Source organism: Dioscorea cayenensis, chromosome 14 (assembly GCF_009730915.1).
Source record: "Dioscorea cayenensis subsp. rotundata cultivar TDr96_F1 chromosome 14, TDr96_F1_v2_PseudoChromosome.rev07_lg8_w22 25.fasta, whole genome shotgun sequence".
Taxonomy (NCBI): Eukaryota; Viridiplantae; Streptophyta; class Magnoliopsida; order Dioscoreales; family Dioscoreaceae; genus Dioscorea; species Dioscorea cayenensis.
Window position 1 is genome coordinate 15796918 of NC_052484.1, and position 19070 is coordinate 15815987.

General features: G+C 32.9%; 1 protein-coding gene and 1 pseudogene across 1 annotated transcript; both read right to left on the bottom strand.

Moving 5' to 3' along the window:
* Window positions 1-1526: 1526 nt before the first annotated feature.
* Window positions 1527-11915, bottom strand: LOC120275154 (probable alpha-amylase 2). The gene is made up of 12 exons (XM_039281659.1): window positions 11674-11915; window positions 8929-9035; window positions 7016-7053; window positions 5960-6089; window positions 5604-5830; window positions 4430-4575; window positions 4228-4337; window positions 3028-3116; window positions 2788-2910; window positions 2600-2635; window positions 2031-2129; window positions 1527-1954 (listed from the first exon to the last, which is right to left on the bottom strand). The coding sequence occupies exons 2-12, from the start codon at window positions 8999-9001 to the stop codon at window positions 1763-1765; spliced, it is 1263 nt and encodes a 420-aa protein (XP_039137593.1). The 5' UTR covers window positions 9002-9035; window positions 11674-11915; the 3' UTR covers window positions 1527-1762.
* LOC120275156 lies at window positions 11907-17338 on the bottom strand (annotated as a pseudogene).
* Window positions 17339-19070: the final 1732 nt, after the last annotated feature.

Sequence of the window (19070 nt, forward strand, 5' to 3'; positions counted from 1 at the left end):
TAATAGTTTCACCCCATGAATGGTAAGGAAAACATCAAATCAAAACATAGATCCATGGTACACATCATCTACATGAATGAAAATTAAGGGAAAAATAAGCTAAACCCGATCGGATAATGAAGATCATTAAGCTCTCTTCCAATGGTGGTCTTTTTCTCCTCAACCTTCAAACCCTAATGGTGGCTCCAAAAATGTTCAAAACCCTAATAGGTAAATACGCAAAGAATTGTTGTTACTTAACCTAAATAACTACATCCACCAAGATAAAAGACTTCAATGCATAGATAAATGGCAAAGGAAAGAAAGGATCTACACGAGAAAAAAAAAAAAAAAAGTTATTTCCCTATGTAGCTCTTAATTTATTTTATTTTATTATTATTGAAATGGTCCTGGGCCATGATATTTGTCAAAATAGCCCTAGGACTATCAAATCAGCACATAGATGATGTTTGGGTTACTGATTAGGTGTTTTAAAAACAAAAATTTCGGGCTTTTTGTATTTTGGCTTCTTATTTTCTTTATCATTATTAAATCCATTTATTTGTAGCTTTTTCAACCCAATTTTTTAAGGATTTTTTTATTTATTTTATAAAATTCATTATTTTTAAACCTTTTTATTTTTAAATAATACATGATTATTTTTATTATTATGACAATAGCAAGGACTATTTGGAGAAAAAGTTGGCCCAGCTCATGTGTTTTCTTATTTTTCAAATTTCGTTATCAAGTTATGACCATAATTTTTTTTCATATACACATATAAATATTTTTTAAATTAAATTCATTATTATTTTTATATGCATTGTAAAACAATGGAGCATAAGTTGGCTTATAAGAGCTGATGGTCTACTTATAAGGGCTTAACACATATATTAATGATTGCATTTATACCACTAGAAACCATTAAGACATAAAAGTAAAAAATAACTAGGTTTTTTAAAAATGCATTCTATTTTAATATTGTAAAAAAAAGGAAAAAAAAAAATAGATTTAAAAATGTGAATTTTTTTTAAATTAATAAATTTTAAAAATGCTTCCTATTTAGAACAATAATTATTTAAATATTTTATAGTTTTTTTTTTAAATTATTAAGTTTTAAAATAGTTAAAATAAATTTTTTAAAAAAAAATTAACTTAAAAAAACTAAAGCATTACCACTATAGTAACTATAAAAAAAACCCGGTGAAAGTGAAAAAAGTAACATTTTTTTTAAGGGTATAAAAAGGTTCCATCCATACTTAAATACTGACCGGAGATGAATACGATTGCCTTGGGACTATTTTGACAAATAAAATAGCACAAAATCATTTATTTATACAATTAAAAAATAAACCGCATGACTACTTTAGAAAAACCCTACTCCCAGTCCTCCTTTTCAAAGTAAGTCATTTCACATAACTGGAGACCTTTCAGATGAAAGACATCCCACTTGTGTGTTTCACAACAAATCCACCTAAGTGGTCCACTACCTTCTGTAAACAAAACACACCTTATGGAATCCAAGAAGAGCCTGTAAACAAGTTGGATGGTTTGAAGATTTCGTCTTGCATCAATTCACATATTCTCTTCCAGACTAATTTACTGCCATAAGGAAATCAATACAAACATCTCTTTCTCATGGCATGTCATGGTTTATTTATTATTAGCATAATTTGATCTTACACAAAAATTAATCAAGACAAACATAATAATTTATGAGTGGAGGCGTTGACTTTATTCTTTCAAATTCAACAAGTGAAAACGAGACCAAATTATTGAAATTTTACTTGTTCCAGATGGCATAACTGTGCCCGCTTGTCGCAAGTATCCACTCCTCACCATCCGGACACCATGCTTCATCTCCTATCTTCATGCATAGTTTCTCCCCGATGATTGCAGCGTAAAGGTTTGATTTTGCTTCAAGAATTCTTATTGATGATTCACTGTGAATATCCAATAGTTTTCGAATTTCCATCTGCAAATAATGTGCATGATTAGATATATATTTTTCATTTAAAAAATGTAGTTTCTTTGAGTGTAAACTGGCCTACCAATTTCAAAATTTGGTCATGCATAGACTGACCCCAATCATAAAAATGATCATAGAACACCATGGGTAATCCTGGATGGGTAAGTATATACGCATATCCCTGTGCATTACACCAAAGGTTATATGAAACAAAAGAAGAAATCTAGCAGAAAATAAGATCATAACCAAAAATTCAAGTTCCTACAAATTGCTAGTATGTGAAAAGGAAACAATAAAAAAGGAAAAAGAAAAAAAAAGGTGAAATTCTTTATCGGTATGGGATATGAAAGTTAGAAATATATTTACTATATAATCTAGAATCTGACAGTTACATCTTCAGGAGGCATGCAATTTAATTTTTCACATCTTATGAAGCAACTGATGTCAAAGCTAATTCAATTACATAAATAACGCAAGGTTTTCTACATTGTTCCAAACAAATAAGCAAATATATATATATATATTGGTAAACGATAAATTTACAATAGTAAGTTATAGATTAATGAAGAAAATTATGAAAGTTGCATAGCCATATTAGGATATTAGAAAATATAACATTTCTAGTTTATAAAATGAAAAGATTTTAGGCACCTGCATCACATGGCTGGAAGGGAATGGCCAACGCTGCTGAAAATACGAAAGTATGCCATGTAACCATAGAGGAAATACAAAGATCAAATACAAATAATATCAAATTTATATTTTTAGTGATTACAAAGTATACCGACCAAAATCAAGTTGTAGCTAATGCTATAAAAGATACAAGTTCAGTAAAATACCTGTGTCGAACCAGTGTCATGGTTCTCAATAAAGGTAACTGCTCTCGAAGGCCACCACCCCATCACACCAGGTGGCTTTCCATCAGAGTCACGCAAACGCCAAAACTGACCTGTAATTGCTTCCTATTGAGCAGAACATTACATTAATGACAACTTTAGCAAGCAATATTATTAACTCCTCTCAACTCCCATGAAAAAACTAGTCTAGTACGGACAAAGATGATCACATCAATGTGGTACCTGAAGTATACCCTTGGTTGTGAAATCAAAAGCAGCACAAAGACCTCCTGTGCCATCGATCCAGTTAATAATCCCCTGCCTATGGTTATCTGTGCACAAAAAAGTTGGTAAAGTAGCTAAGAGAATACAAATATAAGGCCCCTTGAATAATTAATATTCCTGCTAATCCTTTGCACAATATTTATGGTATGATTAAGGAAGCCATACTCTTGACTAGAAAGCTATTTAATTAAAAATATGAATTTAATACTATAAGATTTTAGAGTCACTCTTGTTAAATTTTGAGTTACGGATTATATAGTATATACAACAATTTATGCAGACAAAATAGATTCCAAAATACAAATGGTAAAAATTTTATCATAATATATATATATATATATATATGTATGTATATATGTATGTACATGAAGAATCATTTAATTGTAGGTTGATTAACCATAAAACATGACCTAGGTATATGTTTGCTCACATAAACTTGGTCTTCTATTTTAACAATCTAGACAAATACTCATTGTCCGTATATAAGCATACATTCTCAAAGTCTGCTTAATAAAATCTATTAAGTAAATGACTAACAGTGTGTCTTTAGTAAATACTGATGACTGATGAATAAAACTCTGGGGAAAAGATTTCCATCATGTGGTAAAGGTTCAGGTAGATAAAGATATTATCTATTTTGAATAATAAGAACATCTAAAAAACAATGCTGTTTACTTTAGTAATTTCAACACAGTAGATTAAAATGCATCTACACCCAAAGAATCCATAATCTATAAATGATATCAAAGCACTTAAAAATGCATTAAATGATATTTTTCAGTATCTACAAGATTTAATAAGCTGACAGTTTTTAAGTAGTAGTGCACATTTACACAAGCCTTTTTTTTGTCATAAAATGCATTGCAAACAAATAAACATGCTGAGAAAATCATAAATTCATTTAGTAAGCACTATAAAAGAAGAATGATTATTTTTTAGTCTCCAATTTAGCAAAAAGTTAAACAAACTATAATCTAAAACAATAATTATTATATTCAATGGGAAATACTCTAAGCACATGCCAATGTTATATCATTTCACAAAGTAACCAATTATGTATTGCACTTGAGATGCCAAAATATAAGCTATGGCGAAGATGATAATATACTAAAATTCGGTAACATATTTAAACTCATTAATTAATAACATAACTAATACCTTGATTGTGGTCCAAGCCAGAACTATAACTGCAATCAACCCAATATTCGCCTATTGAAAAAAGAGGCTTCGACTCTTCAACATACTCTTTTACATACTTTGCATCATAACTATGCATTATGTGTCAAGGGAAAGAAAATGTTGGGGTCAAAAGAGCATGAAGGAAGAACTAGAAGAAAATTTTAAGTGGCATTTTACTTACCCTTTTGCAAAATCAAATCGGAAATCCTGGAATCCAATGGTATTTCTCAGCCATGTCAACCATCCAATTATATCTCTCCTCACATGATTTTGTGTATGATCAATGTTCGGAAATCCTTCAAAGTTCTCACCGGTGCTTTTATTTCCCTAGAAAAGCATGAAAATTTATAAGCGCATACACTTGCAATATGATGCAAAGTTAATCATCAATCTAACAAATTGATTGCATGGGTATTGTACCAGATACCAACACCAAGGATCGACAGAACTAAATGATAATTACAATACATTAAGTGCATACTCACTCATAGAACTAAATAACTATCTGAATTAGCAAATGTAATAGGTCTTTAACCCACGTGAAATAATATCCCTCGTGTAATGAAATAAATTTACACATATCAGTAAATGCTACAAAGGCAACCTAAATTGCCACATGTTTATGTATAACATTAATTTTTAATATCTGGAAAACAATAATAATTTATCCTTAATCCTAAATTCCATGCTTGAGTAAGATCTTAAACTAAGAAGCTTTAAAGATATTACAAGAATTATCCCACATCCATCCCTATCCAATAACATATTCATTTTTACAAACTTGTAGATAAATGACATTTTATCAGTTTCATTTATTTAAAAAACTTAAGGAAATCTTTAAAATTTATAGAATTAAAAGTCTGTATGAGGTTTTTTGGGGATTATTTGGACTAGTCAGCACACAAATCCACTACGTCTCAACCATGTATTAGGAGGAAGTCGAATCCTTGACCTTTTACAAAAGAGTCAAACGTCCTACCGCTTGCCTATTGTGACAGTGATGTCCTTATGAGGTTCTAACAAAACTAATAGTTCACTAGATGTAAAATTAGACACAGTTTGATGAAAATTTCTAATAAAAATTGTCCATTGATAAAAATGTTCTGCCATATGTAAGATTGTATACTATCTGATAAGATTTTATGGATTAAATCACAAGCATAGGTATAGAATTATGTACAACATGCTATGAAAAATTCAACACAGTTAAACATGTTAAGTAATGCATCATTTCACAAGCATAGATATAGAATTATGCCACATGGTATGCAAAAAATTCAAGACACTTGAACATGTTAAATAATGCTAAAATGTCAATTAAAAAAAAAAAAAGCATTTATAAGGATCAATCATACTGATCCACCCGAACACGATGTGACAGCATGTTCGTCCCATGGCAATGGAATCCCATCAAAGCGATTGTACATTCCTCCATGCCCTTGACGAGTCCCAACTCGATGGTTGATAACTATATCAGCCATTGCTCTTACTTTGTATGAACATAGTTTCTGAAGCAAAGATTTTAATTGGTGCTCTGAACCATAAGCAGAGTTAAGAGAATAGAGGTTTTGTGGAAGATAGCCTACAAAAACATTCGAAGAAAAATTCAGTATAAGTTTAAGTTTATGAAAAATTGAACTTTCTTATGTCACTTAAGCAAAATAAATAAGAAAAAAAATATATATATATAAACTACACCAGCTTTGCTAACCTTCTGGTTCAAGAGCACAATGCGATGGGGGTGGAAGCCAAACTGATGTAAATCCAGATTTAGCTATATCTGGTACTTTATCTTCGAGATTTTTCCACCAATCATATTTATGAGATTCCCAATTGAAAGCCTACAAGAGACCAAGGCATAATATACACATGCTATATCATATGTGGTGTTAATTAATACATTTCAATTTAGTAGGTTATCAGGTTGAATGGTAAATTAGAATAAAAGAGAAACAAACCCAACAGTAAATACTATTTTTATCATCATGGGGTAGTTAGTTGCACATGAAAATCTAGTTGGGTAGGGATCATAGTTTGTAATGTTTGGATGCTATCAAAAACATCTGAAATGATATGGGTGTTCTTGCATGAAAACAACCAGATTTAACATTTAATAGTTTGGCCTATATATCACTACAATACTGGTAAATGATATAGCAATTTTGAGTTCAAGCTTTGAGTCTTTGTGTAGAAAACATGATAAAAAAGGATATTTAATTTCATAGTGAACTTATAGACATAGTAGCATCTTTTCCAAACTAGTTAATGAATTTGAAGAATATCTATTTTTCTTTACTCTATGAAATCTCTCAAGTTGGATTAAGATTCTAATGGCATGCAATATAGTGATTACTGAGAAATCTATTGTATGGAATTTTTTCAACACTGAAGGAAAATTGATCCTATAAAAGCTGTCTATTTTCCATAAATAAGGTTAAACTTTCAAAAAGAATTCTCCATCAAATGAAAAAGTGGTGTAATATTAAAAAAAAAGAGGTTATTTATTCCTACCTTGTAACTATATAATGCAATGCAATTAAAGGAAGAGCTTTCTATGGGTAAAGAAATTTTCATTAACAAGTCTATAAAGATGATAAAACTTGTGAAAGACAATTAACAAAATCTCTATGGGACTTTGGATAAAAGAACTATTTCATAAATAGCAAGGTGTTTATCATCTCATAAATTTGCTAATTCAGTCAACAAGAGCTAGCTTGACATAGTAATGCTTAAAAATGTAAAAGAAAAGTCAACTGTAGGAATTTACCTGTAGAAGTATCTCTCTTCCATTTTGTATCACATTGCCTATAAAAAAAGTCAAAGAAACAATTAATAAACTATTTATTGATGCTTTGTGGGACTCTTATTTAATAAGAATTTCAACCAAAACAAAAACTAGAGTGAAAATAGCATTATTAACAAAATACCAATCAATTATATATGGCTTTGCCAATCAAAAATTCCAAAAACCTATCTTGATAAAATGTATCAACACTTACATGTCTACAATATAAAGTCATAGAAAGGAACAATTATATGATAAGAATAAAATTTTATATGTGAGACCAACCACTTTCTCATAACGATATAATCTATTAGTTATGTTTCTAGTTTAACTCCATTTTATGTGGTATTACATGGTTAACTCAAACAATGGAAAAGAAACTAGAAAAACAAGATAGGAAAGGCCATAATTAATTACATGGTTAACTCAAACAACGGAAAAGAAACTAGAAAAGCAAGATAGGAAAGGCCATAATTACATTTAAATTCCAATGTAAGATTGTGATTCAAAATCGCCAAGCTGCCTCGGCTACAAGCAGATTCTACCTATGAAGCATTGACACTCCCTCAAGGCTTGCGCACTAGTGTTAGGCATGTATCGAAACATCAACACCTCTGCAACACTCTTTGACACTCTTTGTTATGTGGCAAATAAGTGCTAGAGCATCCTTTTATTTTTTTTTAAATTTTGGACATGTACGCATGTCCTGGAAGCCTAATACATTTTTTGAACTAACTCATAATATTGAAAATATATAAGTGGTTTTATGCAAATATAAAAAGGATTTGAATTATTGAATGATGATATATTGAACATCCCAACATTATTTGGACTTTGATTTTTTGCTAATATATATTAAGTTGTAGATCACTTCTTAAGAAAATATTCTGAAATTATCAAATATTAATATTTGCAATAAATACTAACTTGATTTTAGGATTTTAGACACTTAATTGGTATGTAGTTTACTAGTAGTGTCAATTTTTTTGTTAAAAAATACATATATTAAAAAATATATAAAATTATTCAGCATATCTCCTATAAGCAATGCCCTAATTTTTTGGAAAATATCATATAGTATCATGTCACATATTATTCTACACGACATTATTCTACACAAGCCACATGAGCTTGTCTAGTGTTTCGAAAAATTTTCTATACAAATCTTCCTAAAGTTTCACATATCAATAAGATCAAACAAGCTGTAGTTTCAAGACCTGACATTCTAATCCATAGCTTTACCTCAGTCTCCAACATACAAATGGTAAAACTAAGCTAGCCATCTAGCATAAAATGGATTGGATATGTCTCATATATCAAAGAATAGAGGAAAGAGTTCAAGCTCAAACAAGAATAGAAAAGCATTGTTAATGTGCTCTTTATTGTGCATTTTGGCTTAAGAATATGAACTTAAACTAGATACAGAATATTTAAGTTACTAAATATTGGTTAACTTAGCACATAGGTTACATTCAATATTATTTAGTTTGCTCTTTAGACTAGTACTTAGTTAAACATTCAACCTTAAGCAGATGACTAACATTTTACATTCCTTTTGTAGAATCCTGCACCCTTTTATTTGGCGTTTGAGCAATACAATAACAAAAGGTACATGTGCAAGTTGTGGTATGAAATTAACATTTCACAGAGGTACAAAGAAGTTCTGAGAATAAAAATCAAGTATTAAAACTTTTACTTAGATTATTAGTACAGAACAATGTCACTAGAAAAACCATGAAACTCTGAGTGACAAACAATATTATAAGGTACAATTAATGTAAATGTTTAAACATTAAAAGGTATTTGCGTGTAAGCATTTAACTCGTTTAGCAAGAAATTTCTAAAAATAATAAACGTCATCGTAGTATAAAGATATAATACAAAAGCATCCTTACCAGTGAAAGGCTCTGTTTCATGGGAGATCTCTTCCTTGGGTGGCACAGACTGCATAGCCTGTGTGGCCTGCATGGTTTCTCACCACGTTCTCCACAGTTTGCACAGTCTTTGCAGTCCATTTCAGCAAAACCAAAAATTTAGATAAACAATTGATCAGATAAAATCATAATTCTTTTAATTAATGAAGCCACTTCAAGCCTTCAACTGAAAATGACACTCCAGTGCCTAAGGTATGAGGGATCGATTTTTTTTTCTTTTTTTTTAAGTTATCAAATGTTATGATTTCTACCAAACAACAAAAAAGTAAAATACTTGTAAGAAAAGAAAACAGATAAAATAAGGAACTGATTCATACACTATTAAAGGCATCCATATCGTATGTGCAAAAACAAATGCAAAAATAATTTCAGTTAATGATGGCAAAGATTGAAGACAACCAAGAATTTTGAATATAAAATCCACTTAATAAAAGGTTTAAGTTGATAGAAATAAAGACCCAGAGTTATATATTAAAATCTAAATTTAGTAAATTCACTTATTTGAGGCTCTTGGTTACTTTAATAACTTCAACATCTCAATGAAAATAATCAAAAAACTAAAAGTTACTCTAGTATAATTACCATGAATGATGCTTATAATTAACTGATACTAAATAGAGAGAAATAAAGAGAAGATGCAAACCAAGGAATTTGGTTCTATAAGAAAACAACAACAACTATTAAGACATCCACTTATGTAACAAGGAGGCCAATCTACTAAATGGATATAGTCTTAAAAGACTTTTATATAATTTTAATCGACTTAAGGTCACCTGTAAACTTGCCAGTGACCTCAAGGTTCTTTCTTTTTAAAAGAGTTCCAGAAAAGGATAATAGATAACTAACACCGAAAAAAATGAACCTTTTTTTAGAGGACTACATTGGCAATAAATGAAGTTTCCTTTAACATATAAAGTGCATCTTGTCTTCTGCATTAGTTGCTTAAATCCATTTGGTTAATCAGAGGCAACAATCAATACTTATTAGACCCATTAACTCATACTTCTTCCTTAGCTGTTCATGATCATCCCTTACCTAGTCAGTTATCCTAATCAGCAATCTCTTGAGAGTAAGTTAGCTATTTATACTTCTTCCTTAGCTATTGTTAGGGCTCAGTTCATATTCATACTTTACCTGATCAGCCATCCCTTAGGGATCAGTTCATATTCATTTCTCACATAGTCAGCCACCTCTTAAGAGTCAGTTCAAATTCATTCCTTACTTTGATTAGTTAGAGTTGCTAACTAGTAAGTGATCTCTTGAGGGTCAATTAGAGTTACTAGCTATTCAGTCCAATTCATCCTTATTAGATTTCTAGCTTTATAGACTCACTCTCATTTCTTTTCCTTCTTCATCCCCACCATCTTAACTCATACAAAAAGAATGGAGTTCTAGAGCAAACACACACACACACACACAAAAATAAAAAATAAAAGCAGAACAAAAGTAAACATATTCAAGAATTTAAAAGTGATTTGATGTTTACAATAAATGAAGAATATGTGAAAGAATGAGAAAAACAACAAGAAGATGACAATTATAAAAAAGAAAAAATGACGAACAAGATGATGAAGAAGAATGAGCGAAAGAAGAAAAAGATGGACTAAGGACAATTTTTATATTACAGAAATTAAAAAGTTAATTTGATGTTTGCAAGAACTGCACAAAAATTCTAGCTAAAAACAGGGACCTTTTGGTCATTACAAATATTATAGGAACTATTTGGTTGGTATGCAAACGTTCCGGGACCATACAGTAATTTTACCTCTACTAAATGCATTTATGTGAGACAATTGTAAACAAGCACTCATGCTTAGAGTTAACTAATACAAATGTAGCCAAGAGATAATAATAGCTTTAACTGTTACATTAAAAATATATATATATATGTGAAGATAAAGTGAGAGGAAGTGAAGAGCAAAGAATTCGGTTCTCTCGAGAAGCAATAACAACTTACGATACCTCAATAACAAGTGGTTTCAATTTGGTAAATTCTAAAATGCAACCATTATGCATTCAATCTCAAATTTACTAAGTTCACTCATGAGAGATCATTACTTAAATGAATAACATTAACATCATTTATGAAAGACAATCAAAAATCAAAAGTTACTCAAGCATAATTACCTTCAATGATGCTTATAGTTAATTAATACAAATGCAAGCAAGAGAAAATAAAGATTATTGCTACATTAAAACAAAAAAAAAAAAAAATGAAGATGAAAGCAAGAGAAGTGCAAACTAAGGAATTTGGTTTCTAGAGAAGCAACAACAATTAAATTATATTCAAATCCAAATGTACACTACTTGTACAATAGGAGAGTTTACATTTTATTCCCCTCTCAAGTCCATGGCTGGGGATAGAAATATGTAGTTTATCTACATCTCTAAAAACATAATCCAAATTCCCTTTTGTTAGACTATTGGTTGTTCTAATGATTTCTTTTAACTTCCAAAGAAATGAAATATCAACGATATAAAAATACTAATAATTTGAGTGCATCCGCTATTTTAATACTAGAACCCTCATTTGATTCAATCAAGTCAATTCAATTAAAAATATCATCCCTAAAAGAAAAAGTTTCCTTGGCATAATTACCATAATTGATGCTTGTAGTTAACCAATACAAATGAAACCAAAAGGGTTTCCTTTTATAAAAATAAAAATAATAAAAATAAAAAAGAGAAAAAGAGATGGGTTTGAACCTTGATTCACCGAAGAAGCAACGGATGTGAAGGTTACCACTTGTAGTTCTTCGACAATGAGGAGAATTTATAGAGGTGCAAGGTGAAGGAGGAGGACATGAAGAAGGTTCCATCTCTTCATAACCACCATCAAAGAACAAAGTATGAACGCAAGGTGGGAATCTATGATAGACTTTCCACCAAGAATATGCCGAAAGGGGAAGCAAGAAACAAGGCCCGTCCATGTGCACCCATTTTTGTGTCTTCTTGATACTCATAATATTTTTTTGTTGTCAGCCGTTTACTTTTTCTTGGTCTTCCTGTTGCATTTTCACAGGAAGAATGGGGATGGGAATTTTTGTCCATTCACTAGATTCAATTGATAATAACATCCTACCCCATCCCAAGAAGCCCAAGATGTCCTTTAATGAGGATTGCCTCGCCGGCAAGCCCATCTCATCCGCCGCCACTACAAATGCCGCAAGATCACCATCAAGGGAGACCTTGATGAAGCCCTTATTCTCTTCGTTGCCTGGATTGATGGATTGTGCCACTCTAAGCTTTCAAAGCATGAGTCAAGCTTTGGATTTTGGAAATGGTGAATGTGTTGATGTTGTTGAAGAATCACTAACCAGAACTATATTTCCTTTTATTTCAGCAGTGTTATATTTTCATACCATGTAAATATTATAAGCATGCTTTAATAATAACAATAATGGTAATAACTAAAAAAGTCCAACCCTTCCCATGCAATCTCTTTATTTATATAGAAACAATCAAAAGCAAAACAAAAAACAGAGAAGATAATAAATGAATGGTGTCAAGTGTGTACACAAAGAAGTGTGCCAGGAATCTCAAACCCTAACCTTAAACTTTCATATATGAAAGCAACTAAAACCTGCTTTCTCAAATTAATGGTTATGTGTGGACTTTTTCACATATCAAAGTCCAAATAATAAAACAAAGAATCAAAATTAAATCACTGTCACACTAACTTTTTAAGCGATTTTAGATAAACAATAAAACTTAGCAGAAATGAGACCCCAGCCCTTTTTGCATGTAGTACTATGTACTGGACCATACCTAACATGATCTATCCGTCCACGTGGCTTTAGACTAGACAAGCGTAGTCATCACATGCTCTTTGGTTGGCACTTCCCAACCAAATAGCGATATCAAATAGGGATAATATTATATTTTTCCAATCATAAGAATGCAGAAATACATTGGAATGAAGGTTATTAAATGACCTAGAAGTTCACCTGGCAGTAATTTCAATCAATATTCAATACTAGAATAAAAAGAAAAGAAATTTAAACATGCCATTGAAGCAAATCACATTAGCTACCTGCGTACTTCACTTCCATAAGGCTGCAATTAAATGTCACCTGCACAAGTAGAAGTTGAAGGTTAAGTAATATACAATACATATCATTTTTCAAGATGCAACACATGCAAGTCTCTACAGCTAATAATTAAGCCATAGAAGTCAAACCAATGCAGTGTATACACTAAGGAATATTAGTAGTATGTAGAAATATATAAAAAATGGTTAAGTAATACACGATGCATCTCATTTTTCAAGATTCAACACATGCAAAGCTCTACAGCATCTCATTTTTCAAGATGCAATGCATGCAAGTCTCTACAGCATCTCATTTTTCAAGATGCAATACATACAAGTCTCAAGTCTCTACAGCTAATAATTAAGCCATAAAGGTCAAACCAATGCAGTGTATACACAAAGGAATATTAGTAGTAGGTAGAAATAAATAAATAATGGTTGAGTAATACACAATGCATCTCATTTTTCAAGACATAACACATGCAAGTCTCTACAGCTAACAGTTAAGCAATAGAGGTCAAACCAATGGGGTGTATACACAATTGAATATTAGTAGTGGGTAGAAATAAATAAATAATGGTTAAATAATACACAATGCATCTCATTTTTCAAGATGCAACACATGCAAGTCTCTACAGCTAATAATTAAGTCATAGAGGTCAAACCAATGCAGTGTATACACAAACGAATATTAGTAGTAGATAGAAATAAATAAATAAATAATAAATTTCAAACTAATAAAATAGTGTTCATATATTTTTACTTCTTGTAAGAGATCAAGCGATATTTTGCAGAGAACCCTTTCATGCCATGCGAGATTTGAAAAAAACAAGCAAATAAAATACTTGAAAACAGTTTAAGAGAAAACAAAATAAAACAAAATCACAGTTTAAGGATGCATATCAGTGACTATTACACGATAAAACAACAACACAGTGAAGGTGATGTAATTAAATGGTTAGTTCTAAAAGGTTCAGAAGCTCCAGCCGAAAGCATGAGTGTTACCCCGAGGCATGCCTACATGTGTAAAGAGACCTAAGTCCATTGTACATAGCCTTCAACATATAGACAAAGAATACACCTTATATTCATCTTACCCATAGCTCAATTGCCACATTTATATCAGAAATAGTCAGAAATTGACCCTGAACTCAAAGCCAATCCACAAGACATTATTTATGCAACAGCAGAGTAGATAACCAGGGTTAAATTACATATGCGACAACTAAAGACATGAAAACATAATTTCACAAAACATTGTGATAAATCATCAAAACAGTTAGAATTGTTCTTATGCCCAAAATGTCAAAAATACTAACATACAAGTTGTAAAGGGATTGATAAGGAATACATAGATATGTTGGAAGGTTCCAAATTTCAACAAAGGGGAAAACAAAGATTTGGAGGAAGCTTGGAGCTCAAAGAGAGAAAAGAGAAGAGAAGAAGATATCACTTACTGAAGGAGGTGGCACTTGGAGCTCTAAGAGCGACACAGGCTAATGCTTCAAGTGTAACTAAGAATGCAGCAGCTTGAACGCTTGAACTATGCCGAGGTTGAGAGTAAGTCACGCTAAAGGCAAAGTTGGGAAATTTGCAACTTGAGGTGCAGATGGAACAAAACATAAGAACTAGGTTGCATTCCCAATGAATAATGTGAAATGAATCACGGTAAATATTTCACCCTAAATGTATATCTACAAAGATTGCGTCCGAGTTCTTGCATCATAAAAAGCATAATTGAGGGAACAACCTCCATTGAGCCATGCTACATATATAAATAGAGAGATGTACACAAATATAGGTAAATTAAAAGTGCATGATACGAAAACTTATCTCACACTACATAACAAAAGAATAACGAATACTGATCACACAAAAACATTAGAAAAAGGCAGCCTTTTAATTAATATATCAAGTTTTGTAACAAAACATTATACTCCCTCCATTCTAAAAAAAACTTGTCATTTAAGGATCTGCACAAGAATTAAGGATGCCATTAAATTTTCTAAAATTTAGAATAAAAATGAACCAAATTACTAAACTATCCATATCTTGAAACTATACCCTTTTATTTGGACTATAAATATGACTCACTTCATTTATATGACTTATAGAATTGAAAAAGGATAAAATTGAAAAAATAAATAAATAAATATGGCTTTTGAATAATAAAACGACAACTATTTTGGAACAAAAAAATTTTCTCAAAACGACTTATATTTTAGAATGAAATAACATAAAAAAAAAAATATTTCAAACAATTGCTTATTACAGATGTGTTGGAGTTTCCATTGATGTAGAAGGAAGAAAGAAGAATCAAACCATTGTTTATTGAAGTGGTTAATTGGCAACCTCATCAACTTTAACATGTTCCAAACTGGCAGTCTCTCCATTTGATTCCAAGTATCGGAGATCAGAATAGTTCCGGTGGTTTAAGGAGTGAAGCCATAAAGCTAAAGCTCCTTCTTTGATTTCCATAGAAGCAATGCGTGGGAATATATGCTTCATTTCGAATTCTTCTGCCTGCTCTGCATAAGCCTCCATGGGCGTGGGCATGTCCTCATGTGAATCCTTCCATTTCTGGTTATATGAGGTAAATATACATTCATCCAAGTATAACCCTGCCTCTAGTGCAATTGATGCATTAATTCTCACATCCCTAAACAAAATACAGCTCCTTCTTTGATTTCCATAGAAGCAATGTGTGGGAATATATGCTTCATTTTGAATTCTTCTGCCTGCTCCGCATAAGCCTCCATGGGCATGTCCTCATGTGAATCCTTCCATTTCTGGTTATATGAGGTAAATAAACATTCATCCAAGTATAACCCTACCTCTGGTGCAGTTGATACATTAATTCTCGCATCCCTAAACAAAATACCATAATAGAAGCACAAAACATTCATGGTAAATTACAAACTTATACAATACAAAATATGACACTAAACTCTAATGTAGTTTGGAGACGGTTCTTTTTTGCAATAATAACCAACCACATAAGGCCTAAAATGCTAGTTTATATCTGAAGCAGGGTAAAATGAAATCACAGAATAATATATTGCGATCAAAATGAAGTTGTTCAAGTTTAAGATAAATATAAAAACTAATGACATCATGCATGCAGGAATTGTCCATAACTGCACTCAGAGAATTTAGTATGATTTTCTTCAAGAAAGAAAAACCAAATTAGAGAAAGATGTGTACTTTCTTAGAGCAACCTCCATTAAAGACTCTGGGGCGCACTTCCTCATAATGGCAACTGCAAGGCCAAGCATCTCCCTAATTTGGAGCAGAATAAAACTCTGGCCAACAACCTCACACCGGATGAAATCCACACTTCAATATTATAACCACACGGTCAGCTTCAAATGAAATAATGAAGCAGAGGGGTCCTCAGCCTTAGTTCAGGTAGTGAAGTTATGGAAGTTATGAATCCCGACATACTGCTTCACTATAGCATTGAACCTCTCCTTCTCCTTTTCCCCATAGCTGAACTCACTGGTCCTAGAAGCCGTTTCCATTTCCATTTCCTCTTTCACATCCTTAGTTTTCACTTGGGGCAGTGACTCTTCAATAGTGTCAACACCTTCCCCGTTTCCAAAATCCAAACTTGCATTTTGGTCTGAAAGCTTAGACTGGCGACCCATCAATCCGGCGACCTTGCGGCCCCTCTCAGAGCACTCCAAGCAACGAAGAAGCTCATTCCCTGTCCCCAAGCTCGCCATCAGCATCTCCCGATCAGAATGCGCATTCGAATCCAAAGCAATCACTGGAAGGACAAACACATACCTCCTCCGATCACAAAACTTCTTAGCATTAAACAAGGCCGTCGCGCGCTTGAACCCAAAGATCCGTATTTGAGGATCGAGATGAGAGTTGAAGCGGTCGACGAAGCCCGGCGAGTCGTACGTAAAAGCGGTCGTGGATAATCTGGCCAGCGACGCTGACGCCTTTCTCCGTGCGGGCGACGCGTGCCCAGTCGTAGCGGCGGGATTGAGAGCGATGATGGTCGGGGACGGCGCCGGAGTGGAAGAGGGCTTCTTCAAGGTCTCCCTCGATGGTGCGAGCGCCAGGGTTCTTCTGCATGCCTTGCTAGCCAGCGCCGCAGTAGGCCAAGAAGATGGTGATCTTGCGGGGTTCAGAGGCTATTGCATCGGCTGCGGTGGGGGATGTGGGCTCGCCGGCGTCGTCATCGTCCTTGGAGGACATCTTAGATTTCTTGAGATGGGGAGGGGAGGCTATGATCGCCATTTGTAGCGTTGCCAATCGCAGTAAAAAATATGGAAAGAAAGAAGGGGTTAGGGTTTTGCACAGTTCGAAAAGGAGATGCACAAAATTGTGTATTCTTCTCGATAATGAATTCGATTTCAAAATCTTGATCTTCTCGTAGTTGTTGTTGTTTTTATTGTCGCAAATAACTTTTATATATATATATATATATATATTTATCTTTACCGATTAGTCTGCTTTTATGTTCAATTAACGTATCCTTTATATAAAATACTCCTAGGTATTTATTTTATATCTAAGAGATAAGCAAAGGTTTATTGATTTGTTTTTAAGAGAACACTAAGAGGGCGTTGGATCACGGATTGAGGGGCCGTTTGGTTCGCGGTAATGTAGAAGGATTACTATATGTTACGTGGTAATATAAAAATATTACTACGTTTGGTATTATATCAGTGGTAATTTGTATGGTAATATCACATTACCACCTTATAAATATTATCAAAAATGTGGTAATCCTATTACCACCAAATTTGGTGTCCATCTTGGATTACCGTGGTAATCTTATAACTTTTTTATATTTTAACAAATTGATTACCATGAAAACCAAATAATAAGAGTTCCCAACCAAACATGATTATATTAAATTACCGCAATATTCCCACCCATATAACATTCCCACTCATATTACCATGGTAATCTCGTTACGTGGTAATATATCATTACCACGAACCAAACAGCCCCTGAGGGTTTGGGAATGGGAATATTATTCCCAAGCCCTTCTTTAGTAACCAGGAAAAGCATAGGTTACACCCATACATGGGAAAAAGATTACTCCATGGAAAGGCATCCTATTTCACCCAAAAATAGGGGAGAAGTATTCCTGAGTCATGAAATTACTACCATACCCCTGTTCCCATTCATATTTAGCAATCCAAATGGGCCAACAAATCCAATTATGTGAATGGACAATGTTTCTTGGCATCAATCGTGTCTACCATAAGGGATTTGAGAGAGAAGATGGCACGCAAACACTGGGAAATACTCTGATGGCACCTTTTAGCCATTTCATGGACTTGGAGCCCATAACGCAAGAACGACCTGTACTGGATATGCTTATGCAAGTGTTTGATGGAAGCACAAAAATGCAAGCTGGGTAATAGTTATTTGCAATTTAGGCCAGAGGATGTAGCGTTAATACTAGGGCTACATTGTGATAGTGATGCCATAAATTTTAAAAAGAGAAAGGAACGCTGCGCACTTGAGGAGGAGTACTTCACAAAGACAGTAGACCGAGATATGGACTACCTAGTCAGAACTTTAATGAAGTTAGTAGAGGAAAAAGAAGCCAAGAAGGAGAGAAGTTTTATTAAGTTACTATTGGTGTACATTCTAAGCAATTTGCTTTTCCGACCACCACATGTTCAATACCTTCGTGGTTAACATACTATGTAGATGACCTATCAAAGTTGAATCAATATGCATGGGCACAAGCCACTCATAAATGGCTCATGGAGGATGTGCCTAGTGCAGCCGCACGAGTGAAGCTCAAGTGTTCAGGGAAGATAATAAGGATGGGATATCTAAAGGGATGTGTTATTGCTCTTAATCTTTGGTTTTATGAGGTAATAGGAACAAGGAAGAAGTTGAGGGTTGGAAAAACACCACGAATTCTCTGCTATGGCCAGAATAGCTACATGAAACAAACTGGTGTGTCTGCCTTGGTTGAGTCTTTGGAGGGAAGCCAAGTAAAAAATTATTTTACTTATGTTAGCCTGGAATTACTCATAGGAGTTGCTATTCTAGCATTTTATTCATGCATAATGCACTGTAAATGGTCAACATT

What these genes read in the sequence shown, in the direction of transcription:
- LOC120275154 (XM_039281659.1), bottom strand. Translation starts at nt 9,001, where the DNA reads ATGCAGGCCACACAGGCTATGCAGTCTGTGCCACCCAAGGAAGAGATC. An exon ending in CATCGTGTTCGGGTGGATCA is followed by an intron (nt 4,576 to 5,603) that starts GTATGATTGATC and finishes ATGCTTTTCTAG; the next exon opens with GGAAATAAAAGCACCGGTGA. An exon ending in ATGACACTGGTTCGACACAG is followed by an intron (nt 2,636 to 2,787) that starts GTATTTTACTGA and finishes TCGTATTTTCAG; the next exon opens with CAGCGTTGGCCATTCCCTTC.